The sequence below is a fragment of the Dermochelys coriacea genome, chromosome 2 (genome assembly GCF_009764565.3).
Source record: "Dermochelys coriacea isolate rDerCor1 chromosome 2, rDerCor1.pri.v4, whole genome shotgun sequence".
In the NCBI taxonomy this organism is placed as follows: domain Eukaryota; kingdom Metazoa; phylum Chordata; order Testudines; family Dermochelyidae; genus Dermochelys; species Dermochelys coriacea.
In genome coordinates this window covers 17,397,018-17,424,961 of record NC_050069.1, presented here as the reverse complement: position 1 = coordinate 17,424,961, position 27,944 = coordinate 17,397,018, and the positions used below count along the sequence as shown (strand labels likewise).

At 41.4% G+C, this 27,944-nt stretch overlaps 1 protein-coding gene across 1 annotated transcript in view; it reads right to left on the bottom strand.

Moving 5' to 3' along the window:
- The window catches only part of KCNQ3 (potassium voltage-gated channel subfamily Q member 3), a 318,729-nt gene that overhangs the window by 35,920 nt on the left and 254,865 nt on the right, over nt 1–27,944 (bottom strand). Inside the window, exons 2-8 of the mRNA XM_038390679.2 lie at nt 23,467–23,557; nt 20,468–20,594; nt 17,495–17,667; nt 11,746–11,901; nt 7,101–7,211; nt 5,939–6,034; nt 4,283–4,377 (exon numbers count right to left, since the gene is read on the bottom strand). Of these exons, the coding sequence (XP_038246607.1) occupies nt 4,283–4,377; nt 5,939–6,034; nt 7,101–7,211; nt 11,746–11,901; nt 17,495–17,667; nt 20,468–20,594; nt 23,467–23,557 (849 nt within the window). The remainder of the gene's footprint in view (nt 1–4,282; nt 4,378–5,938; nt 6,035–7,100; nt 7,212–11,745; nt 11,902–17,494; nt 17,668–20,467; nt 20,595–23,466; nt 23,558–27,944) is intronic.

Genomic DNA, 27,944 nt, shown 5'->3' with positions numbered 1-27,944 from the left:
CTTTACAATTTTATCTTTAAAAGTAGTACTGAGTATCAGTGAATGCAATGAGTAATACTAAATGAGCAGTATGGTAATACTAATTAAATAATTGCATTGACTTATTTGGTTTAGGAGAATCCATCCTCAACATACAGGATTCTGAAGACTATCCACCTTCAAGATCACAATCATAGTTTCAGAGTTATCTGCCAATGATAGTGTTTCAGTCACATCATGTATGTCACATAGCCACAGTAGCAAAAAGAAAAAAAAATCTCTATCATCCAGAAACAACCATAGATAAGTTTGTGATAAGAACCAGCAGATTACAAAAAGAGGTAATTGATGAAAAAATTGCCCGGTTTGTTCATGCAACAAACTCTCCTTTCCGTATGATTGAGAACCCACACTTCATTAACATGGGTCAGTCATTAAGACCAGGATACAGACCACCCAACAGAGCAGATGTCGCAGGCAAATTGCTGGATAAAGTGTATGAAAGAGAAATTGAGCAGTGTGCAAAAGGTTGAGAGTGTGAAATTGTTAACCTAAGTCTTGATGGGTGGAGCAATGTCCACAATGATCCTGTTCTATGTGCTTGTGTGACAACAGAAGAAGGGAAGGTCTTCTTTACAGAAACAATTAATACATCAGGAAATGTGCACACAGCACACACATTAAAAGAAATAGCAGTAAAAGCTATAACAAACTGAAAAAAAATTCAAATGTCTAGTATGCAGCTTGGTCACAGAAAATGCTGCAAATGTATCCAAGATGAGAAGAAATTTAGAAAAGAGTGAAGAGAGTCCCAAGCTAATAACATACAATTGCAGTGCTCATTTGATGCACCTCCTAGCCAAAGACTTCATTGTTCCAGAAATAAAGGCTAATATTATTGAAATTGCAAAATACTTCCTTAACAACCACCTTGCAGCATCTGCTCTGAAAAAAAATGGGAGGAATCAAGCTAGCTCTCCCACAAGGCATGTGATGGAACTCAGTATCGGACTGTTTTGAGCACTAGATCAAGAACTGGCCTAATCTGATGACAGTTTGTGAACAAAATCATGAAAAAATAGATGGCACTGCCAGAGCCAATGTTCTCAACACTGGGCTTAAGAGAAATGTTGAACACATGTGAGTACCCTGAAGCCTATTTCTGTAGCCTTGAACAAAATGCAGGGAAATAGCTGTTTATTGCTGACGCTGTTGAAATTTGGAAGGAATTGAGTGAGATCTTAAAAAGAGAAATATGCAATGACAAAGTTAAATTACAAGCATTAAAAAAACGAATGGGACAAGCACTATCTCCAGCTCATTTTCTTACAAATATTCTCAATACTTGGTATCAAGGTCAAACCTTAACTGCTGAAGAAGAGGAGTTGGCTACGACATGGACATCCAGCAATCATCCCTCCATAATGCCAGTTATAATAAACTTCAGAGCTAAGGGTGAATCATTCAAGAAATATATGTTTGCTGATGATATTTTAAAGAAAGTTACACCAGTGAACTGGTGGAAGTCACTTAAGAACTTGGATTCAGAGACTGTTGAATTGAAAATCTCACTTTTAATAGCAGTAGCTTCTTCTTCCGGTGTAGAAAGAATATTTTCTTCCTTTGGACTAATTCATTCCAAATTGTGAAATCGTTTGGGACCTGGAAAAGCAGGAAAGCTTGTTTTTCTTTTCCAGATTATGAACAAACAGGAAAATGAAGATGAAGACAACTGAGTTAGCTGCAGAAGCCAATAATTTTAAGTTTCTCATGTGGACCTGGCTGACATAGTTGATTTAATTTTTTTTTAAATCTTTCATTGAACTATTTTAGTTAAAAACAATTTTAAGAAAAACAAACCTGATTTTAAAAAACTTGAATGTTTAACTAAATTCAAATATTCATATGCTTGTTTTGTTAAAATATTATATGTTTGCTGTTGAAGAAAAAAATCCAGAATACATAATGTTGTTGTTTTAGTTAAATAAAACAATTTAAAATGTCTGTCTGGTGATGTTCTCCTCCTAATACAGCATGGCAAGAAAATCCTCCAAATATTAATGATTAACCTGTTGAATTGGAGATAGTTCATCTCCCAATGACTTCATAAATGTCTGCTAAAATTACCTTTGGTAAATGAAATAACCAAACAATCATTCATTTTCTGATATAGCTGTAAAACTAATCTTCAGGTGATTTATTTTGAAAACCTACATCTATCTCTGAGTTGTGAAGAATATGTATTAAGGTTATAACAACCAACAAGAATGCACTTTTATGTAGAAATCCATGATTAAATTGAGTCTTCCTGACTAGTGATATAAATCGTGATTTAAATCAATTTGATTTAAATTAAATCCACCCTGCTACTTACCCATGACATCTGCAGAAGAGAGTAGCAGAGAAATGTATAATACCACACAAAAAAGCCTTACACAGCAGAGTTCACTTAACTGACATCTGAAAAGCAGCATGGCTGCCTAATTGGGACAATTTCTAAGATTCATGCAATGCCTTGAAGCAATGGGTAAATGACACACCCTTCTGCAGATGTTTTGTAATATTTCCTACCATAAGTCTCCCACTGTCTTTTGTTCATCTCAAGTCAAGGAATTCAGATACCACTGCGATGGGCACAGCATAAGATTTTAAACAGATCAGAATTCCATTCTTTGTATTGCTTTGAGCTTTATTATTTTAATTATTATATATTAAGATTATTTTAATGAAAAGTGGTCATCTCTTTGCTCAGTTTATTTCTGTGAAATGTTAAAAATCAGGTACATCCTTTTCTTTCCACTGGGATCTTCCTCCTGAATTTACTGGAATCTAGGGGCGTTCTCCCATGTTTGAGTGGAGCCTATAAATAGCATCTCCTGAATAGATTTAAGGGTTTTTTTTCTTGTGAAGGGGAAACATTTTCTGGTGAACTAAAGTACAATATAGAATCAGAAAAGTGATTTAAACTAAAATGGCATTCAGAGGGTTCCATATTTATTTTCTCTACATGATTTTAGGATTAAGCATGCTCAGTTTACAGCCAGAAATGGTTTGAGACTACCAACTTGTCAAACAGAACCTGAATCTGAAAAACAAGCTGAATTCTTCCCTCCTCTTACTCCATCATTCAAAAAAATGTAGAAATATGTAGAGCATAGCTTCCAATTTTGTAAATTATAATTGAAGTACAACAGAATCCAACTCACATTCCCATAGCTGTATTCGCTCTGCAAAGTTAATGAGAAAAAATACTTTTGTCAATCCTATCGAGAGACAGGAAGCAGATTATCATGAGTGTGTGCATGTGGGTATCAGAGTAGCAGCTGTGTTAGTCTGTATTCGCAAAAAGAAAAGGAGTACTTGTGGCACCTTAGAGACTAACAAATTTATTAGAGCATAAGCTTTCGTGAGCTACAGCTCACACTGTAGCTCACGAAAGCTTATGCTCTAATAAATTTGTTAGTCTCTAAGGTGCCACAAGTACTCCTTTTCTTTTTGCATGTGGGTAATTATATTTGTGTGTATTATACGAATGTGTATGTGTGTGCGTGCCTGTACACGCACATGCACACACCACTGTTCCCTACTGGCCAGAATATTACATCAGCTAACCTGTATTATTGTATTGCTCTATAGTGATATGCTGAATGTATTTTATAAGTTGACATTTTTACACTTGCTTTTCATATAACCATGTATTAACTCCATATCCAAGGCCATACTTTACATTTCAATTCATAAGGAATGGGTTTTTGTGATGGTTTTTATTCTAATTATTTAAAATCCTCCTCCATTTGTGCAACCCTATGAGAAGTATTTAAACTAAGTAAGGACTGGGCTCTGCAGCCCTCATAAAAGAAGTCTATGAGAATGGTCTGTAAATCAAAAACAAAGAGAAGCAACATACAAATGTTTTTCCAACACATAGTCCCCACTTTTCAAAAACTCCGAGATTTCACAATTAGTTTCTCTGCCTCTAATGAACTGAATTATCATCCCCAATATAGAAAAGTCCACACACACTAAATGGATTTTCAATAAACAATAGTAAAGGAATGTGGTGAACAATAAAATATCAAAACATAAACTGATCAAAAAGATATATTGGCGTATGCAGCAGAACCCCTTATCCCTGAAACCTCCCTCTAAACTGAAAGTGGTGATGTTCCCCTGATTTGCAGCAGTAACACTGAAAAAGCCCAATTATCCAAAATCTTGTTTATCCACATAAATTCCACATCCCATGTCCTATCTGAGTTCTGCTGTATACGGTGTTACTGATTAGAGGGGGCAGCACACTTGCCTGAAATATGGAAACGATACAATTGATTCATAAAACCTCCAGGTGGCGACGAGATCCATCCGGTTAGGGTTAGTAGCATAGTACCTCCAGGCAGCCTGGATAACATATAAAGGGACAGTATTAGCATTAGGGGAAATGTTTATCTGTGTTTATAAGTGAACGCAGCCAGTTAATACACCTCTTAATTCAAAAGAAGATAACAATGGACATATTCAGTGAGTCGCACAGAATTATTATACAGCAATATTGAAAGTTGCCATTAGATGGGGCCATAGTTCATGTAAGGCTTATAATAAGAAAAAGATGCTCTCAGACAGTAGTCCTCAAAAACTGTTCCCAGGGGCATATGTGACAGAATACTGCGCACTGCCCATTGCTTTCAGATACCCGGAAGAGGTTACATTTTACTAATCTTGCTTTATTCTAAAGTCTGATAAATCTAAAAGAGCATCTAGCTTAGTAAAATGTAGAACATGTGATCTGTCTGATGTTTCTGGGAATCTGAAAGAGCCATGGTTAGTGGGCAGCAATCAATTTAATATACTGCTGTGGAAAGTTTTGCTGAGTGATTTTAAACATTAGCACATAACTCCTATCAAACTTCCACTAGCACATAAACAGCAGTACTGTGGTTACCCTGGCTGCCTGTTCTTTAATGTCAGTGAATCAACTTCTCCAGACTTCTCCACGGTATCCTGTGCTTTGCTAGGAAATATTTTTACTGCAAAAGTATGCTGTTCAGCAAAGCATTCTCCAAAGAATGGGTCTGACCCTGAGAGGTCATAAATATCCGCCGCTCCCATTGATTTCAAAGAAAGTAATCTTGGTCCCACTGTAAAAGTTTTGCAATTGATGTCATTTGATTCAGGTCATGGCCTGCAGTGCATATTGGATTTTTGTCAAACAGATCAACCTTCAAGCTACCAATTTTATATTTAAATTTTACAAAATAAAATCTACGGCTCTGATCCAAATTCAGTGGAGCCAATGCAGTCTTTGCATTAAATTAAATGGACTTCTAACTAGCTCTTAAGACAATCAACAATCCAGGGAAGTATGACAGGCTTCCTTTTTGTTTTTGCAAACTACTTTTTCTTCTTGATTCGTTTACAGGAACACATATGTTAAGTTGTAACCCAATAGGCACTATTGACCAATATTCTGTACATTTATGAGTTTTTACAGCATCAAAAAAGCCTGTGGCATCTCTGTATGTGGGATAGTCTCCCAAGGGAAACAGTGGAAACTGGAGCCTTGCAAAACAGGTGATTCCTCCTCTTCTCCCCCTCCCCCCACAGTGCATAGTGCCAAAGGTTTTGCCATCTGGTTTCAGGTGATTCTGTGCCACTGAAATGGATGTTGGAAGGGAGGCTGCCTAGAAAATTTCAGCAGAATGACTAACTTAACTTTGAACATGTGAATTTGTAGCAACGACACTTTTGCTCTAAAAGGGACAAGTGTTTTGTGAACTCATAGATTTTATAGCCATTAGGGACCATTGATCATCTTGTCTGACCTCAGAGTATATATCTGAATTACAACTTCCCATGTAGGGCACAGGGAAATAAGAACTTCAAGGGAGAATTCCTTACTTCATTACATAGTGCCCTTATTTATATAGTATCATTTCAAGATGGAAACCTAGAGAATCCAAACCTGTATAAGTTCTGCTGCCGGCTTTCTTCTTTTCTCAAAATGTTTCTGACGATGTTGTTCCTGGACTTTCAGAGCCAGCCCTGAACCCAAGATGCCCTGAAAGCAGAGGTGGTGATGGCTGTCAGGCGTTGTTTGATTGAAAACACAAGAACAACAGAAATTCTGAGGAGAAAGTTCTCTTAAAACATATGGATGAGTTAATCAGAGCTGTAGGGAATTAGTGGGGGCAATTCACATGGGGTTCAGTGTGCTTTTCTGGCAGTTCTAGTTCACAGGGCATCATAGTTTTCTGACAAATCTTGCCCTCACCTAGGCCCGTGCTTCACATGGTTTCATTACAAGCTCCTCAAAAAGCTTCTTGGTCTTCTACTTCCTTCTCAATGACAAGATGTGCAGCTGGTCTGTTTCCCTCCTTCACTGTTTCAGTCAGAACTGAGCTTAAACTCTGTGGTTGTGATCTGAAGGGGGTGCATATGAACCATATTCTGGATACTGGATCACCTGGGCTCCCATCCCCCATGAATTTCTTTTTTAAGTTTTGAGCTCAAGGAAACCAATCTCAAGCTCCAAGTTTTGCATTGTTTCCACTTGAAACCACAGGTTGGGCTCAGGTCACCCAAATCTTGGACCAACCTCACATGAGCAGCTTTCTGATCAAGGGTAAACTTTTCAAAAAAAACTTGGGGGCTTTGGTGACCAAGTGCCATTTTCAAAAGCAATTTAGGAATCTAAGGCCAGATTTTTAAAGGTATTTAGGCACCTAAGCCGCATTGAAATTCAAGCCATGTTGCTTTTCAATGAGGTTAAGGGCTTAAGTCACTTTTTAAAAGCTTTACCTTCACTCTTTTTGCAAATTTGGTCCAAGTCTCATGTTTGTAACAAAACATGAATAATTCTCCTGTTTATAGGGTTAGCTCTAAAGTTCTGCACAGCACACAGGATAATTCAGACTAGGCTCCATTTTATCTTAGCCACAAGGAGAAAAGAGATTGCTTTCTCCACACCATGCATGAATGTGCTCAAGATTCCAGCTTGAGAGTCATTGAACTGCAGGCTCCCAGTTGAATTTCGGGTGGAATCTGCATAGAAGGAAGGCTATTTCTTTACTTTCTATATCATTAACTCTGTGTTTTGTAAAAGCAAAAAGAAGGATGGTACTTACGGCAGGAAGAGCAAAAAATGAAACTCCAATAAGAGAGAATGTGGCTGCTATCAGCCTCCCCTCCCAGGTTTTGGGGGTCTTGTCACCGTAGCCAATTGTTGCTAGGGTAATCTGTGGGGAGAATAGGTTGGCCATTTTATAAGACAGACAATGCAAATAGACAAGGAGGATTTCTTTTAAGCTTGACCCTCTATAGATATAGTTTTTTTATGGCACTCATTGTCATAGTACCTGCATGTCTCATATGTCTTAATGAATTTATCCTCCAATACCTCTAAACAGAGGCGATATATTATACCCATTTTGCAAATGGAGAATCGAGATGGCATACTGATTAAGTAACCTGCCCAATGTCAGGCAGGAAGTCTGTAGCAAAGCTAGGAATAGAGACCGCTGAGTTCCGATTCAGGGCCTTCACCACAAGCCAACCTGGCCTCTCCTCACACTCCTTCTATTAAAAAGAAATACTTCTCTGAGAATAAATGTTTCCCTATGCATTGCTGTCCCTTTGCTTTGTGTTTTTCTTCTTCTCCCATCACCCTGCTTCCTTGATCTGACTGAATTCCTTACGTTTACATTGTGTGTGTAACTCAGGTCATGAGATCCTCACAACAAGTGAGCTGAGCCCACAGAGGCTGGGTGGGTAAAATGAGCTGGTTGCAGGGTGTCAGGTTAGAGCTGCTAGAGCGGCCATAGCTCCTGAGTTGTGCTCTACCACAGAGAACTGGAGACTAGAACTGGGCACAAATTTTGGCCAAAACTTTTTTTTGGTGAAGAATGCAGATTTGGCAAAACCAAAACATTTCACAAATTTGCATCCGTTTCTCTGACTTGTTTGTGTTTTTAAAAAAAAAAAATCCAAAAAATTCCAAAAAATTGAAATGTTTCATTTCAATATTTTTGAAAAGAAATATTTTGTGTTTTCAATTCAAAATGTTCCATTTTGAAATTTCCTTCTATTTTATTAAAAAAACAACCTTTTTAAAAAAAGCTTGAAATCTAAAAGAAACATTTTGTTTCGTGTCAAACACCACATTTTGTTCAATGTGAAGTAAATTGTGTTTTTTAGACTTTTTGATTCAATTAAAATTTTGAAAAAAAAACATTAAAAAAAATCTTAAAATATCAGAAGTGCCAGCAAACTACAAAATCAGCTATATGCATAATTCTACCAGACACCTGTTTTGTTCTCTTCACTAGAGAGGACTGACTGCCAGCAGCATCTGAGAGGCCTCTCCTACATCGGGAGCCTTGAAGCTCACAGGGACTCACTCCAGCCAAAAAGAAGAGCTATGTGCCTCCCAGCAAGGGATTTTAGCTCTTTGCATGGAGATACAGCTCCCACACCCAGATAAGGTGCATGGGGAGACTTTCTTATTGTACTGTAATGACTTAATTTATGGGCTTTTAGTGTGCGTTGTTGTGGTGTTGGTCCAGGTCTCATTTACTTGATTCCCTTGCCCTTCTTTTAATTCACCATGGTCCTCTCCAGGAATATAGTATTGTTTATTCTTATCAGTCGGTCCTTAATTCCCTGTTGTTATCAATTGTAATATCTTTGAGGTCATAAGTATTGTTATTTGTTTGTTCACCCAGTCACAGAATCATAGAAATGTAGGGCTGGAAAGGACCTCAAGAAGGCATCAAGACTGAGGCAGGACCAAGTAAACCTAGATCATTCCTGACAGGTGTTTGTCCAACCTGTTCTTAAACACCTCCAATGACGGGGATTCCACAACCTCCCTTGGAAGCCTATTTCAGAGTTTAATTACCCTTATAGTTAGAAAATTCTTCCTAATATCTAACCTAAATCTCCCTTGTTACAGATTAAACACATTATTTCTTGTTCTACCTTCAGTGGAGTTGGAGATCAATTGATCAGAGTCCTCTTTAACAATAGCCCTTAATATATTTGAAAAGTGTTATCAGGTCTTCCCTCAGTCTCCTATTCTCAAGACTAAACATTTTGTCCACGTCTTTTCAAAAGTGTGGTGCCCAAAATTGGACACAGTTCTCCAGCTGAGGCCTCACCAGTGCCAAATAGAGAAGGACAATTATCTCCCATGTCTTACATACGATACTCTTGTTAATACACCCCAGAATGATATTAGCCTTTTTTTGCAACTACATCATGTTGTTGACTCATATTCAATTTGTGATCCACTATAACCCCCTGATCCTTTTCCGCAGCACTACTGCCAAGACAGTTATTCCCCATTTTATAATTGTGCATTTGATTTTTCCTTTCTAAGTGAAGTACTTTGCACTTATTTTTACTGAATTTCATCTTGCTGAATTCAGACCAATTCTCCAGTTTGTCAAGGTTGTTTTGAATTTTAATCCTGTCCTCCAAAATGCTTGCAATCTCTCCAGCTTGGTGTCATCTGTAAATTTAATAACCATACTCTCTGCTCCATTATTGAAGCCATTAATGAAAACATTGAATAGTACTGGACCCAGGACAGACCCCTGCGAGACCTCAGCAGATACATCCCCCAGGTTTGACAGCAAACCAATTGATACCTAATCTTTGAGTATAGTCTTTCAACCAGTTATATACCCACCTGATAGTAATTTCGTCTAGACCAAATTTGCCTAATTTGTTTATGAGAATGTTATGTGGGATTGTGTCAAAAGCCTGATTAAAATCAAGATCAATTACATCTACAGCTTTCCCCTTATTGCCTGTCAAAGAAGGAAATTAGGCTGGTATGGTATCATTTGTTCTAGATAAATCCTAGCTGGCTATTCTATGTAACACTATTATCCGCTAAGTGCTTACAAATTGATTGTTTAATAATTTGTTCCAGTATCTTTCCAGGTATTGAATTTTGGCTGACTGTTCAATAATTCCCTCTTTGTTCCCCTTTTTAAACACGTGTACTATGTTTGCCCTTCTCTAGTCTTCTGGAATCCTGTCCTCCATGAGTTCTCAAAAATAACTCCTAATGGTTCCCAGATTGTTTGAGCTAGTTCCTTAAGTACCTTAGGATGAATTTCATCAGGCCCTGCAGACTTGAATACATCTAACTTTTCTAAATAGTCTTTAGTCTGTTCTTTCCCTATTTTGGCTTGTGTTCCTTCCATCTTGTTAATATTTGTGTAGAGTACGTGAAGACTGAACAAAATAGATGTTAAACACTTTGATGTCGTCAGTTATTCGCTCCCCTTCTCCACTAAATATAGGATCTACACTTTCCTTGGTCTTTCTCTTGTTTTGAATATAGTTACTAGTTGGAGGCACTGCACACACAGAACTCAGTATCCACGGGTCCTAAAGTATGTCACCCACCTCTGGAAAGAGGAATAAGGAGCTGTAGAACCATTGGGGATCAGGAGGGGGCAACACATTCAACTTGAGCTCAATCCCAATTAGGAAAAGAATGAATCAATTCTGGATGTGAAATACACACAAGTGCTCTGATTTTCCTCTCACTGACACCAATGTGAATCCTCTGACTTCAGCACGGTCGCTACTTATTGACATTGATGTAACTGAGAGAAGATTCAGTCCCCCAAGTGCTGTATGAGTTTGGATTAAACTGATAGTGAATTTCTGTGGCAGGGATGTGGCAGGACATTCTAAACAAAGGGGTAAGGCCATGGTTCAGATCTTGTACCATGATTATCTAAGGTTCAGACTGAACCAGAACCTTGCAATTGCCCCCTCATTTGGAATACCCCTCCCACCCAGCATCAATTTAATCCAAACTCGGACAGCACTTGGGGGCCTGACTCTTCATATACGATGATTCTCTAGGGTTCAGACTAGTATCTCGGGAGGAGACTTGCAGAAGCACAATAGGAAGTTGCATGCCCAAATTCCAGGGAAAGTCAATGGCAGTTGGGCGCCCGACTCCCACTTAAGCCTTTGAAAATCTCCCTCCCAGGGATTTCTTCACCAGACATTCTAGGCCAAATTTCCAAGAGAGCTCAGCATCCACAGTTAGAGACAGATTGCCAGAAAACCTCAGCCTCTCGCTGGGCACCTAAATGTCCAGCTTTTCAAAGAGTGCTAAGCACAGGACCAGCTCCCACTGTTCTGAGTTTTGAAAATCTGGCCAGTTCATGTAGGTGCATAAATAGGAGCTGTTGGGTGCTGAAGGCTTTTGAAAATCTGGCCCTTAGACTCCAGCTAACAAAGTTCCAGAGTTAAATTTTCAAAAGCACTTCAGTGACTTATGCACCTAAGTCTCAATTGCAAAAGTGACTTAGGTACGTAGGAGCCTAACTGTGATTGAAAGTCAATAGGACTTTCTTCGCACATAGGAGCTTACATCCTATTGACTTTCAGTTAGACTTCAGGCTCTTAAGTACCCAAATCACTTTTGCGAATGGGATTTAGGTGTGTTTGAATATATTACACCAATCCCTTCCATTCCCCTCACACCCTAATTCATAGAATCATAGATTATCAGGGTTGAAAGGGGGACCTCAGGAGGTCATCTAGTTCAACCCCCCGCTCAAAGCAGGACCAAATCCCCAATTTTTGCCCCAGATCCCTAAATGGCCCCCTCAAGGATTGAACTCAAAACCCTGGATTTAGCAGGCCAATGCTCAAACCACTGAGCTATCCCTCCCCCCATCCAGGACACTTTATTTCCATTAAACTAACAAATGAGAGACAGTTTCTACAGCTGCTTACCAGCCCCCACCACAGTGCATCTGCATAAGTTTCAAACTCTTCTTTCATCTCGACTCCATGGGCATCCTTTTCAGGCACATCTTTCTCGACCAGGTAAACAAGGAACGAGGAGAGGATAAGGGTCAGGAACCCAATGTACCAAGCAGTGATGAGCTCCTGGAAAAGAAACAGATTGAAAATGAGGAGACTGAAAACAGCACCAACTTCTGCAATGGCAGGGCCAGAAGTCTAGTGACAAAAGACGAGAGATACACAGGGTAAAACAGCAAGAACTGTCACTTCTGTCTGGATTACAGTCTGGGTCCAGCATAGTGCATCTCTGGCTGTTCCACACTGCAGAGATGTGACAATACTTAGTATTTATACAGCACCTTGCTGCTAAGGACATAAAAGCAATTTGTAGTTGTAGTTTGGCTCACGTCTGGGTTAAGGCCCAAGACACATCACAGCATTGGGCCTGGCACCTCGGCCTTGGCCCCTCATTGACAATGGACCCCTCACTTCCCTTCCACCGAAGTTTGGGAAGTCCCACGGGGCCCCCTTCCCCTCATAGGAGATTCACATACATCCCCTCTTCATGACCCAAGAGAGGCAGTGTGGCAGTTGGGGAGCCTTCTAACACTTACCCCAGCGGTCAGCGTGACACTGCTTAGGTGGAGGGACTGGGCCTTTTGCACTCCATTGCTCCTGCCACAACATACAGAATTTGCTGCTGGGGTGGTGTTGGCAAGGCCCACAGGAATGGATTTGGGAGATGAAAAGCCATTGAGATGCCTGGAGCAGTTTACCACTCAAAGCTATTGTTTCAGGCTTTACACAGCCATCACTGCATCAGTTACACTCGGGTCACACTTCTCAGCTTTTTTTCACAACCATCAGGCTAGAAGCCTACTAAGGGTTTAAATGAGAAAACTGAGATTCTGATGGAATCCAACGAGCTGAGGGGGAGCCCTAAACATGGATGTAAATTGCCTAGGCTTTAACCTGGCCCTGGTTTTGCAACACCACTGCGAGGAGGGATTATACCAATGTTACAGATGTGTAAATGAAGGCACAGAGAGCTTTAGGCACCTAAATGTATGTGTAGGGAGGGGGAAGGTAGCTTGATTTTCAAGCATATTCATAAGCTTTTGGGGAGCCAGGACTGTCTTTTACTATATCTCTGTACAGCACCCAGCACATTAGGGCACCTATGTTTTTTTGCATTGCAATAGTACCAACAGGCAGAACTCAACAGGAGCTATAGGTGTGCAGCACTTCTGAACATCAGCTACTTCTGACTTTCCCATGGTCACAGAATCAGACAGTGACAGAGGTGAAAACAGAACCCCTGATTCCCATACAGTTTGTGTATTAGAGCTTGCATCCTGGTTACCACATTTCATCAGAAGTGTGAAGAAGATATTATTTCCGGTTATTAATATTATTAATTTGTAGAGCTCCAACAGAGTGCTGGGTACTTGACAGACAGCTGTCCCTGTGGCATGATTTTTCTTTTCTGTCTTGGGTCATATCACCTATCATGGGGGATGCTGTAGCTGAGAATTTTACAAATGTCTTACTGTAAATCAACCTCTGTAGCAAATTTGTGGTTTGCAACCACTGAAGGGACTTTACTAATAAACTGCATTGTTAGACTTGATCGTTAAACGTTAGTGCCCATTTTAGCAAATACTCTCGCAACCCTACACATTTCTCAGCCTGTCAAGTCCCAGGCGGAAGGACAGAATCTGGGAAAGAGACCAGAGGAGGCCCTCTGGAAAACGAGCAGCCTGCAAGGCAGAAAAAAGACATGGTGACAATGTCTTTAGCATAAGTGACTTTTTCTAAAACCTCAGTCTCCTGAGACAGCATCTCTGGCAGAAATAAATGATTTGCTACAAGACTAGCAGCAGATTTGTGCAGGATGGAGGTAAATGTAGCTATGGAATGAAGTCCAGTTGAGAAGAAGGCATCCCAATCTGACATCAGAAAGAAGCAAAGATTCACTATTATGTGTTTTCTGACACTTTCACTTTACATGGCAATAAAGGGACCTTCTAAAACATTTCCTTCTGACAGGTTTCAGAGTACCAGCCGTGTTAGTCTGTATTCGCAAAAAGAAAAGGAGTACTTGTGGCACCTTAGAGACTAACAAATTTATTTGAGCATAAGCTTTCGTGAGCTACAGCTCACTTCATTGGATGCATTTGGTGGAAAATACAGTGGGGAGATTTATATACACACACACAGAGAACATGAAACAATGGGTTTTATCATACACACTGTAAGGAGAGTGATCACTTAAGATAAGCCATCACCAGCAGCAGGTGGGGGAAAGGAGGAAAACCTTTCATGGTGACAAGCAAGGTAGGCCATTTCCAGCAGTTAACAAGAACATCTGAGGAACAGTGGGGGGGATGGACGACAAGCCATCAGGAACAGTATCCCCGATAATGTCACGGCTAACCTGGTGGCTGAACTTTGTGACTTTGTCCTCACCCATAACTATTTCACATTTGGGAACAATGTATACCTTCAAATCAGTGGCACTGCGATAGGTACCCACATGGCCCCACAGTATGCCAACATTTTTATGGCTGACTTAGAACAACGCTTCCTCAGCTCTCGTCCCCTAATGTCCCTACTCTACTTGCACTACATTGATGACATCTTCATCATCTGCACCCATGGAAAAGAAGCCCTTGAGGAATTCTACCATGATTTCAACAATTTCCATCCCACCATCAACCTCAGCCTGGACCAGTCCACACAAGAGATCCACTTCCTGGACACTACGGTGCTAATACGCGATGGTCACATAAACACCACCCTATATCGGAAACCTACTGACCGCTATTCCTACCTACATGCCTCTAGCTTTCATCCAGATCATACCACACGATCCATTATCTACAGCCAAGCTCTACGATATAACCGCATTTGCTCCAACCCCTCAGACAGAGACAAACACCTACAAGATCTCTATCATGCATTCTTACAACTACAATACCCACCTGCTGAAGTGAAGAAACAGATTGACAGAGCCAGAAGAGTACCCAGAAGTCACCTACTACAGGACAGGCCTAACAAAGAAAAGAACAGAACGCCACTAGCCATCACCTTCAGCCCCCAACTAAAACCTCTCCAACGCATCATCAAGGATCTACAACCTATCCTGAAGGACGACCCATCACTCTCACAGATCTTGGGAGACAGGCCAGTCCTTGCTTACAGACAGCCCCCCAACCTGAAGCAAATACTCACCAGCAACCACACACCACACAACAGAACCACTAACCCAGGAACCTATCCTTGCAACAAAGTCCGTTGCCAACTCTGTCCACATATCTATTCAGGGGACACCATCATTGGGCCTAATCACATCATCCACACTATAAGAGGCTCGTTCACCTGCGCATCTACCAATGTGATATATGCCATCATGTGCCAGCAATGTCCCTCTGCCATGTACATTGGTCAAACTGGACAGTCTCTACGTAAAAGAATAAATGGACACAAACCAGACGTCAAGAATTATAACATTCAAAAACCAGTTGGAGAACACTTCAATCTCTCCGGTCACTCAATTACAGACCTGAGGGTGGCTATCCTTCAACAAAAAAACTTCAAAAACAGACTCCAGCGAGAGACTGCTGAATTGGAATTAATTTGCAAACTGGATACAATTAACTTAGGCTTGAATAGAGACTGGGAATGGATGAGTCATTACACAAAGTAAAACTATTTCTCCGTGTTATTTCTTCCCCACCCACCGCACCCCGCACTGTTCCTCAGATGTTCTTGTTAACTGCTGGAAATGGCCTACCTTGCTTGTCACCATGAAAGGTTTTCCTCCCTCCCCCACTGCTGCTGGTGATGGTTCATCTTAAGTGATCACTCTCCTTACAGTGTGTATGATAAAACCCATTGTTTCATGTTCTCTGTGTGTGTATATATAAATCTCCCCACTGTATTTTCCACCAAATGCATCCAATGAAGTGAGGTGTAGCTCACGAAAGCTTATGCTCAAATAAATTTGTTAGTCTCTAAGGTACTCCTTTTCTATTTCCTTCTGAGAATGTCATGTAGAGATGAGACCCTCCAATCAAAGTTATACATAACTTTGGTAATTCACAGGCCAACCCATAGACCCCCATCTTAGAGCTCTTCAGTCAGGTAACCCTTTATCATCTAATCCTATACAATAATGGTGGAAGGGCAGCATAATTACCTGATACGGACTAGAATGGGTCTGACCCTGTAACTGAACACACCCAGAGGCAGCTGGAGCATATATTAGCACCCATCACTGTACTATCTGGACCCATGGTTATGGGTGAAAATAAATTTACCACTCCCATGGAAACTTTCATAGATTCATAGATACTAAGGTCAGAAGGGACCATTCTGATCATCTAGTCCGACCTCCTGCACAACGCAGGCCACAGAATCTCATCCACCCACTCCTACGAAAAACCTCACCTATGTCTGAGCTATTGAAGTCCTCAAATCGTGGTTTAAAGACTTCAAGGAGCAGAGAATCCTCCCTCAAGTGACCCGTGCCCCATGCTACAGAGGAAGGCGAAAAATCTCCAGGGCTTCTTCCAATCTGCCCTGGAGGAAAATTCCTTCCCGACCCCAAATATGGCGATCAGCTGAACCCTGAGCATATGGGCAAGATTCACCAGCCAGATACTACAGAAAATTCTTTCCTGGGTAACTCAGATCCCATCCATCTAATATCCCATCTCAGGGGATTAGGCCTATTTACCCTGAATATTTAAAGATTAATTTTACTTGACTTCTGCTAACTAGCATCAAACCATTATGCATTGAACTGCTGCTGTGATTTTGGGATAAGTCTTTTCCCACCACCTTCCCACTCCAAACTTCTCTGACTCATTTCACATAAGTGGCAGAGGGGGATAGGTTTCAGAGTAGCAGCCATGTTAGTCTGTATTCACAAAAAAGAAAAAGAGTACTTGTGGCACCTTAGAGACTAACAAATTTATTTGAGCATAAGCTTTCATGAGCTACAGCTCACTTCATCGGACGCATTTGGTGCAAAATACAGTGGGGGATAGATGAACTCAGGCACTGCATTTTACAATATTTCTCAAGGGACAATACTGTAAGGGACAGATGATGCCTTTTAGAACCAAGCCTTTGTAAGGGACAGTGTTTACTGACATGCAGCTGTGAATTCCATCAAGTATCAGAAATCAGCTCCTGGACCAGGACTCCAGTGATGGGTAAGTCAGCTTGGCCATTTGGTGAATTTAAATTTCTTCCCAAATGGTGACAATAGAATCCCCTGCCACCTACAAACAGATACAGTTGCCCCTCAATGAAGTTTAATCTGATGCACTGAGTGGAAATTAGATCCAAGTCTTATTGGATGCCATCTAGAGAGAAGCCTGTGTTAACACATCACTATTATATAGGGCTTTCTTCCGAAGAGCTTGACATGCTTTACGAATAAGGGCATGATCCAACTCCTTTTGAAGTCAAGCCCAAAATGTCCATTGGTTTCAACATTGCAAGATCAAGCCCTGATTAATTTAATCTCACAGGACCTCAAGAGAGTAAGAGAGTTGGCTAGGGTTACAGAGCTTATCTGCGGAAGAACTGGGAATAGTACTCAAGGGTCTTGACTACCACTCTGCTGCTCTAAACAGTAGGCAACACTCTCCTCAAGTGTCTGATCTGCTTCTGCTTTTGGTTTTTTCCCCATAACTCAGATTAATCCTGTGAACTCCTCACTTACTTTGCTATGTGCACAAATAGCTGATCCCAAAAGCTTCCATGTGCCTCCCCTCCTGTCCATTCGGAGCATCCGCAGGATCTGAAGGAAGCGCAGACTTCTGAGCGATGTCGCCAGAACATTGCCCTGGTTCCCAACAGCTACTACCGGCACAGAGGCAATCAACACAAAGATATCTGCACAGCATAAAGGAGAACAAAGCCTGATCAAAAAGTGGATTCATCTGTGATGGGTTGTACCCCCGGGGTGCAGTCTGGGAGCTGTTGGAACCACTGTGCCCCCTAATAATCCAGCTGGGTTGGTCTTTCTCACATTGCTCTGCTGATGATACACAGCCAGCCTCTCCAAGGACTGTTATCTTCCAACATGATAGCAGATGGTGCCACACACCCAACTGAATTACCTGAGTGCTTTACCTAAGCCACTGGTAGATCAACAATGAAGCACCAGCCAATTTCCCCACTCCCCAGCCTTGCACCCCTGCTGGAGTATAAACGCAAAATTATACCAACTTGCACTGCACAGGGATCTGTACAACACAAGCTCATTAATATAGTTTGCTTCCTCCTTGATATGGGAAAGATATGCACCAAGCCTTTGCTAGATGAGCTGAGATTTTCCCAGCCACTTCACTTAAAACACACTGGTTAAGATAAAACATAACAAGTCTATTAACTACAGAAAGATAGATTTTAAATGATTATAAGTGATAAACAGATCAAAGCAGGTTACCTAGGAAATTAAACAAAAATGCCAACTAAGCCCAATATACTAGGCAGGATTGCAATCAACAATATCTCACCCTGACTGATGACAGAAGCAGGTTTTCAGATTCTTGAGGCACAGGCTGCATTTGCTGTGCAGCCTTGGTTCCCCTCCTCCATTTCAAGTCTTTGTCTTTCAGAGGTTCTTCCAGGTGTTGAGTTGCGGGGGAGTGAAGACAAATCATGATGTCACTCCCCACCTTATATAGTTTCTCCATATGGTGGGAACCCTTTGGTCCAAGCTAAGGTCCTAGCCCAGTTTGTGGAAAAAGGCAGGTACCAAAATGGAGTTGTGTCCTTGCACGCCTTGCTGAGTCATAGCAGCCATTATCCAGAGGCTGTCTGAAGCGTTCTCAGGAAGGCTCATCAGGTGGGGGCTAAGCTTCTCCCAAGGCCAATAGTTTCCCTTAATGTCCCCATTACCTTGAATAGGCCCCTCACAATCAGCACTCTAGACTGGGATCATGTTGCTTAGTGGATGTCACCCGAGTGTAACCACATTTGAAATACAGACACATAGTCAATAATCATAACTCCAGATACAAAAATGATACATGCCTACCACTACAATAATCACATTCAGCAAATTGTAACTTTTCCAATGACACCTCACATGACATATCTTGTATAAAATGCATCATAATTATGTCATAATCATATCATAATCATACCACTATGATGAATATAGAGCGCAGTGTCACACCATCATCTGCTGCTTCATTCCATTTGCTTGTGCTGTAAAATCCACAGCAAAGATCTGAAACCCACTTATCAACTCTGTTCCTAGCCAATTAAACAGGCACCTGTGAGTCAAACATAGTTTGTAGCACTGGCAGAACAAATCTGGGACCCAGATAATCTACACAGCTCGTATTTGATATGGGACACATTCTGAGTTGGTTAAGAGAAAGGGGCAGAAAATAACATAAGAGTCAGTCTTGCAAAATACAGGCTAATAAATCAGAAGGACAAACAAACCAGAGGATAAATATTCCATAAATGGAAAATAGTGAAAGCAGGAATACCAAAACACAGTGGTTAGGGAACAAGAAGCCCCACTTTCTACTGGTGCCCCCTAGTTTTTGGCAATGTGGCAGGCTGTCCAGGTTAACCTCTTAAAGCCAGTGCTGTTTATTTTTGTGAGTGAGACAGGATCAATTACAGAGGTCTGAAATGCAGATTGCTTTTTTTTTTTTTTTTTAAATCGATGGACCTTTATGAGACCATAATTATCCTAGTGGAAATAGGTAGCAATTGTGTCAGAAACATTCTCAGGGCTCTTAGCCACTCCGTCTTTCAAGTGTATTTAGAATCAAAGTGTCTTTGAAATGACACCATGTCAGTTTCTTACTCATTCTCTCCCAATAATTCCATAACAAGTTGGGGTCATTTACAAATCAAGAAATGATTTTTCTAATCCAGGATTTTAAATATGCAGCTGAGCTCTTCTCACTCCTTACATTGCCATCAATAAAGAGTCTGTGCTTAGAATTTAGATGACAATTTTAATGATTATACATGAGATAGAACAAACCCCAGCTTGCATACCCAAAGCTATATTGGCCCTTAAATAGTAATACAAGTTTTATTATTGATTTATATTACAATAGCACCTGAAGACCACAACTGAGACCCTATCGTGCAAAGTGCTGCACAAAAATATGAGTCCCAGCCCCTACCCTGCAGAGCTTATATTTCTAAAAGGCCAAGACCAACAAGGTGTGGTGGACGAAACAGAGGCACAGAGAGAAGTGACTGGCCCAAGATCATATAACAGAGTTGGGCATAGATTTCTTGACTCCTATTTCAGTGCTCATTAGACCACACTGCAGTAAAAGCTTGTTTGTGTCAGTAAAGTAAGCAGACACAACTCAAAGATACAAAGGGAACAGATATGTTCAGTAAAGATGCGCCATTTTACAGTGATTTTTCAAACTATAACAGTGTATGAATTAAAGTTGTTGAGATCCTGCAGAACTCCTGAGCAGATTCTGCAGTAAATATCCAATTCCAACTCTCTGTCAAACCATGAACACTGTTCTCGAGTGAATCCAGGTTTTCAGGTACTTTATAATTCTTTCTAAACAGTGCAGAACTCTTAGCATACTGGGCCTTTGTACTTGTCATTCATGGGGTTTTAGACATCAACCACATCTGACTCAGAACAGAAAAGGATAGACATATGGAGAACAATCAAAGAGTTTGTGCTTACCCAACATACACAAAGGCTTCCTGGCAAATTTGAGCCTCCCCCTCCATCCTTTATAGCGACAGCAACACCCAGCAGCCCAGATTCTTAAGGCAAACTCTGCTCCAAAGATGAAAATGGCAAATGTTTCCTGTATCAAAAACACAAATTATATTCTTAGACACATAACAAGGCTTGCGGGAATTCTGGACATGCATTGCTTGCTGGATCAAACAGTGTGTACATGTGTCTATGATTTTATATATATATAGCCAGATTTTCAAAAAAGCTCCCATTGTTCTCAGCGATGGAAGAGGGGGAATTCTCCAGTTTTCAAAGGGAGTAACTGGGTGCTGAGCACTTCTGATAATGTGTCCACTTCATTTAGGTCCCTGGATGGGAGCTGAGCCCTTTTGAAAATCTGACCCTGAATGTCCCTATAGTATATGTACAAATAATCTGGGCTTTTTGAAATGTATACAGATAGATTCGAGCTGGGAAATTGGAATCTGGAATGAGATTCATATTTACCAGTGTTTGGGCGAATTTGGAGCAGAGTTTTGGTTTAGACCCATCTCTGAGATGAACAGTCAAATATGAGCTCCTCCTAATCTCTTAGAGTTGTTGCAGATCATGCCTGTATGTCACTGGTAAACTAATTTTTAAATCAAATCTCTTTACTGGTCATAAGGAAGCATGTAAAATGTTGCCATCACTGTCTGAAATAACTGTCATTGAATCTCTGGACATAGTGTTGTTGCATTATTTGTATCATAACAAAGAGCTGAATCCTCAGATGCTCCTGCCCATAAGGCGGCTTCACACCACCTCAGCAGCTGAACTTGGGGGCTGCTCTAACTTGCACCAATGGCTAACGGTCACCCAAGGGTGGGCAGGGTGGCCAAAGCGCATCACACTCCACCTCACCCAACAGACTCATTTCTGTGCTCTGCACTGCGGGGAGCTAGGAGGGGTGGTAACACTTCTTCAGCCCTCTTTCTAAATCGTAAAGGAGCAAAAATGATCCTCTCTTACAACGTTCACATTTAATTCAGGTCAGAATTCACATGTATGTCACTGGGATGAACAGAGAGGCAGACGAGGAATTCCCGGCATACTGCTGCTACTACAATTTGCTGGGAGACAGTTTTATGCAAGGCTGGGCTAACACAGCAGCTCTCTGATTACGCTGTGATGGCTGGACTTTGACTATAGACACTTTTTGTTAAAGTGACACCATCAACTCGAAGTCTAATCAGTCTTACAAAATTATTTCAATGTAGTTTAATTTACTGTACTTGTGCCAAAGCTACTGGCAAATTTTTGTGCATCATATTTGTTTTCTCCCTTTCTGCTGTGTGAGGGTGTGTCTACACTGCAATCAAAAGCCCACAGCTGGTCCAGGCTCATGGGGCTTGGGCTAAGAGGCCGTTTAAGTGCATTGGAGATGTTGGGGTTCGGGCAGCAGTCTGGGCTCTAGGACCCTGCAAGATGGGAGGTTCCCAGAGCTCAGATTGCAGCTGTATCCCAAATGTCTACACCACAATTAAACAGCCTCTTAGCCCAAGTCCTGCAAGCACAAGTCAGCTAGCAGGAGCCAGCTGTGGGTGTTTAATTACAACAAAGACACCATTAAAGACCCAAACAAACAACAGGGGAAACTGACTGACTGATTACAGCATATGCTCAGGGCTCTCACATGCATAAAACAAGCTGAAAAAAACCCAGAGAAAAGGATTTATTTTCTCCAAATCTTTGAAGGCTAGTCATCTTAACCATTGCTTGCAGCGTTACTAGCGTTACAATCTCTTCAGACAGATGTGTGATTTTGAAGTTGATGGCATCCCTTTAATGAGAGCTTGAAATCAGCAGAACATTGCAGAATGAAGTAAAAATTGTGCAGAGACCATAAGGGTTATGTCTGCATTGCAGCTGGACCGAGTCTCCCAGCCCAGGTAGAGTTTCACACTAGCAGTGTGGGTGTTGTGGCACTGGTGGAGACTTGTTCTAGCCACCCGAGTTCAAACCCAGAGGGTGGGGTGGGCTTGAGAACCTGAGCTGTCACACTGCTGTTTCTAGAGCACAACTCAAGCCCCACTAGTGCAAGTCTATCCACCCGGGCTGGGAAGCTAAAGTTTAGATATACCCATAAGGTTAGATTTTCAAAAGTGCTTAGCTTAGGCCTAACTCTGCTTCCACTAAAGTCAATGGGAGTTTTACCAATTACCTCAGTGGGAGCAGAATTAGGACAACGTTGATTGGGTGTTATTGAAAATCCCATCCTAAAATTATAGGATCTAAAAAGTTTTCTGCATCCACTATTTCCTCCTACTCCCGGGGTTGTTATAATCTATCAATTGCTGACAATAACTCAGGCATTCAACGGTACACAAAAACACAGTCACTGCTTGAAGACCATCAGCTTTTTGCACACAGGCTACTAAATCACATAGTGTGATGGGGTACACCAACCCCCCCATTGAGCCCTCAAGGGTTAATGAGCTGCTGTGGGCCCACTCAGCCCTGCCCAGCCACACCTGCACTTGCTGTCAGGTAATGAAGGGGCACTTAAAAGGGGAGGAGGAGAGCTCATGTGCTGGTTGGTCGGGAGGAGAACAGATCTCCTATTCTTTGCTCCTTGAGGAAAAGGAACAGCCCAGGGCCCCTGCAAAGGCCACAGCCTACCAGAACCTGCTGGGGGAAGTAGGCCTTGCTCAGGACTACTGAGTTTGGTTTGGGATTACTTTTCTTTGCCTGCTTATAAATGGACTATTAGCCCAGACTGGGCAGCTTGAGAGAGACATAAGGGATCTACCACGCCTATTCCAGAATCCCAGCCTAAGAGGGATGTGGGGAAGTGCCTCAGTAAATACTGTGGACTTCTTGCAGCCTACATGAGCCTGCCCTGTAGTGAGTCTGGGACCCTGAAGAGTGTATGGTCACCAATGGTAATGAGTTTTCATCACTGCTGAATTTAATCCAAGAACGTTAACAGCATGACATTGCAGTCCCAGTCTACTTACCAACAGCAGCAGCCAGTCTCCTGAAACAGTTTCATATTCCTTGAAAGTTGTTAGGACAGCTAAGATCAAACACCCCAGAACTATCAGAAATCTGGATTAACATAAAAGGAGAAATTGGGCATCATTACCACTGTATCCACTTAAAAAGAGCAGGTTTAAAACCCCCCACAGAGGCCTTAAAGGGATCCCCATCTATGATCAGAGTGAGATGGAATGTCACTGGGATTAAGGGTTCTGAACCTGGGGAGTCACAGGCAGTGTTGGGAGTCAAGACTATCTTGTCCTTCCCATATTGTTAAGTGGGAAGAGGACCCTGGCTCAACCCCAGAGTTTGAGGGTCCTGGCATGGAAAAGTGGTTCACAATATGGGAAAGGTAAAGATAGTTATTCTATCACTAAAAGAAAAGGAGTACTTGTGGCACCTTAGAGACTAACAAATTTATTAGAGCATAAGCTTTCGTGAGCTACAGCTCACTTCATCGGATGCATTTGGTGGAAAAAACAGAGGAGAGATTTATATACACACACACAGAGAACATGAAACAATGGGTTTATCATACACACTGTAAGGAGAGTGATCACTTAAGATAAGCCATCACCAGCAGCAGGGGGGAGAAAGGAGGAAAACCTTCCATGGTGACAAGCAGGTAGGCTAATTCCAGCAGTTAACAAGAATATCAGAGGAACAGTGGGGGGTGGGGTGGGAGGGAGAAATACCATGGGGAAATAGTTTTACTTTGTGTAATGACTCATCCATTCCCAGTCTCTATTCAAGCCTAAGTTAATTGTATCCAGTTTGCAAATTAATTCCAATTCAGCAGTCTCTCGTTGGAGTCTGTTTTTGAAGCTTTTTTGTTGAAGTATAGCCACTCTTAGGTCTGTGATTGAGTGACCAGAGAGATTGAAGTGTTCTCCAACTGGTTTTTGAATGTTATAATTCTTGACGTCTGATTTGTGTCCATTCATTCTTTTACGTAGAGACTGTCCAGTTTGGCCAATGTACATGGCAGAGGGGCATTGCTGGCACATGATGGCATATATCACATTGGTAGATGCGCAGGTGAACGAGCCTCTGATAGTGTGGCTGATGTGATTAGGCCCTATGATGGTATCCCCTGAATAGATATGTGGACAGAGTTGGCAACGGGCTTTGTTGCAAGGATAGGTTCCTGGGTTAGTGGTTCTGTTGTGTGGTGTGTGGTTGCTGGTGAGTATTTGCTTCAGATTGGGGGGCTGTCTGTAAGCAAGGACTGGTCTGTCTCCCAAGATCTGAGAGCCAGAAGTCACCTACTACAGGACAGGCCCAACAAAGAAAACAACAGAACGCCACTAGCCATCACCTTCAGCCCCCAACTAAAACCCCTCCAACGCATCATCAAGGATCTACAACCTATCCTGAAGGACGAGCCATCGCTCTCTCAGATCTTGGGAGACAGACCAGTCCTTGCTTACAGACAGCCCCCCAATCTGAAGCAAATACTCACCAGCAACCACACACCACACAACAGAACCACTAACCCAGGAACCTATCCTTGCAACAAAGCCCGTTGCCAACTCTGTCCACATATCTATTCAGGGGATACCATCATAGGGCCTAATCACATCAGCCACACTATCAGAGGCTCGTTCACCTGCGCATCTACCAATGTGATATATGCCATCATGTGCCAGCAATGCCCCTCTGCCATGTACATTGGCCAAACTGGACAGTCTCTACGTAAAAGAATGAATGGACACAAATCAGACGTCAAGAATTATAACATTCAAAAACCAGTTGGAGAACACTTCAATCTCTCTGGTCACTCAATCACAGACCTAAGAGTGGCTATACTTCAACAAAAAAGCTTCAAAAACAGACTCCAACGAGAGACTGCTGAATTGGAATTAATTTGCAAACTGGATACAATTAACTTAGGCTTGAATAGAGACTGGGAATGGATGAGTCATTACACAAAGTAAAACTATTTCCCCATGGTATTTCTCCCTCCCCCCCCACCCCCCACTGTTCCTCTGATATTCTTGTTAACTGCTGGAATTAGCCTACCTGCTTGTCACCATGGAAGGTTTTCCTCCTTTCTCCCCCCTGCTGCTGGTGATGGCTTATCTTAAGTGATCACTCTCCTTACAGTGTGTATGATAAACCCATTGTTTCATGTTCTCTGTGTGTGTGTATATAAATCTCTCCTCTGTTTTTTCCACCAAATGCATCCGATGAAGTGAGCTGTAGCTCAAGAAAGCTTATGCTCTAATAAATTTGTTAGTCTCTAAGGTGCCACAAGTACTCCTTTTCTTTTTGCGAATACAGACTAACACGGCTGCTACTCTGAAACCTATTCTATCACTGACTCTGTGGAAGGAGGAGAGCATCTCATTGAGATGTTCCATTTGTGGGTATTACCTCCTGCATAAAGGATTTGCCTTATGCAGAGTGTTCAGGTCTTACCACCATGATGGACACTTTAGAAATGCATAGAATAATCATTGCTAATAAAATGGCATTGCAGTAACCATAAAGCAAACCCACTTGGCATGTATTGAAATCCAAGAAACATTAAATTAACATTTTGGCACCAATAATATCATCTAGTGCTTTTTATCAGCAGATCTCAAAGAACTTTACAAAGGAGGTCAAAAACCCATGAAGACATTAATAATTCACAAACCCTTGTTTGCACTGAAAATTTTAGTGCTCTCCTTTTTTTGTAATGCAGATATAATGGGGTGTGTAACCCACATAGGCTTTGAAAGAGTTGATATGGGCCTGAGAGGTCAGTTATGCTAACTGGCTGCACCTGGAGGGTGGCCAAGGCTTAATTAATGATGAAGCCAAACTGCAGAAAAAGCTAGGCGGTTAATATAAATAAACAGAGCAAGTAGAGAGCAGAAAGGGACTGGATCTTCACAGAAAGAAAGATTGGGGAAGCATGGAACCTCCATTTCTATGCAGAGAAAATTCAGCCAGTTCAAAATTTTACATTCTTAGGACTTGTGTTTGATAAACTAATTTGGAAGGGTCATATAGTTAATATCCAGAGTAAATGTAAAAAGACGATGAATCTGCTTAAAAGTATTGCTGGGAACGAGATAAGAACTCACTGATGATGCTGAATAGGGCACTAATAAAACCAGTTATAGATTATGGAGGCAAGCCTTTGAAATCTTCATCTTTGAAATTAACAGTTAAAGAATTAGAGCCGATCCACGCCCAAGCTCTGGTTAATCCCATGTGGTACAATGTTACAGCACCACTGTGTGTGAAGCAGGGAACTACTATATGTTTAAGGATGAAATTGTTACATTTAACCTTTTGGGCTAAGATTAATGGAAACAGTGAAGATAAGAATACTAAACAAATATATGAAGATGGTTGGGAAGTAAATAGATAAAATGTAACTGGATGTCACCTATTCCCACATGCTAACAGGGTCAAAAGATGGGAGGGAGTGGAAAGTGAGTGAAAAGGAAGGACAGAGAGATTGAAATCTTCAGTCATGAGCAGTCAAACTATACCTGGACAGTTGTCTCTTCAAGTGAATTTGGAATTATATGGTAAGACAAAGGAAAAAGTAGAGCCATCAGATATGATTGTGATGCTGGCAGACCAGGTGCCAACTCATGTCAAGGTCCCTAGGCCTCACTGAACACTTACAATCGCATAGCTGGAAACCACTGTGGCTCACCTGTATGTTAGCATTATTAAAAGAGATTCTAGCATTATAACCAAGTGTTTAGACTTTATGGAATGCTTGTAGGATGCTGCATGTATTAACCCTACCTATAATATTTGCATCCCATGTTATAAGGTAATGTTATACAAATATTTAAGACTATAAATTCCCCACAGTCGGGGAGAAGCATTACCCAGTGTGAAATACTAGTTTACCCCAAGAAGTGTTAGCTCCTGCTCACCAGGAAAGACTATTGAATCCAAATGGGCCACTGTGGAGCAGAGACTTTGTCGACTGCTCTCTGTGTCCCGCCCCGAATATGTTATGTCCAGGAGCACCTGTCCCATCAGCTTGGACTCAAGAGAAAGGGGGGAATAAAAATCCCTAAGCCGAAGAAATTGAGGCCTCTTTATGCTGTCTGACCTCTGAGGGGCAAAGATTCCTAGACATAAGTAAGAGATCCCCAAGCTGCTTAGCATGGCTTAGCCCCAAAGAACAGAAAAGCTTGCTTATTATAGAAACTTCAATTACCTTTTGAATTTAAGATTGTACCTCACTTGTGTGTATATGCTTACCTGCTTAATCTTGTAAATAATTCTCATTTCTTATCTTTAGTTAATTACAGGATTGGCTACAGATGTTGGCCTTGGTTTGAGATCTGAGTACAAGTGACCTGGGGTACATGACTGGTCCTGTGGGACTGGGAACAATCTGAATATTAGTGATTTTTTTTGGCGCAAGTGACCATCTATCACTTACTCCAGCTTCCCTGAGTGGCGAGATAGACTGGAATGCCCAAGGGGACCATCT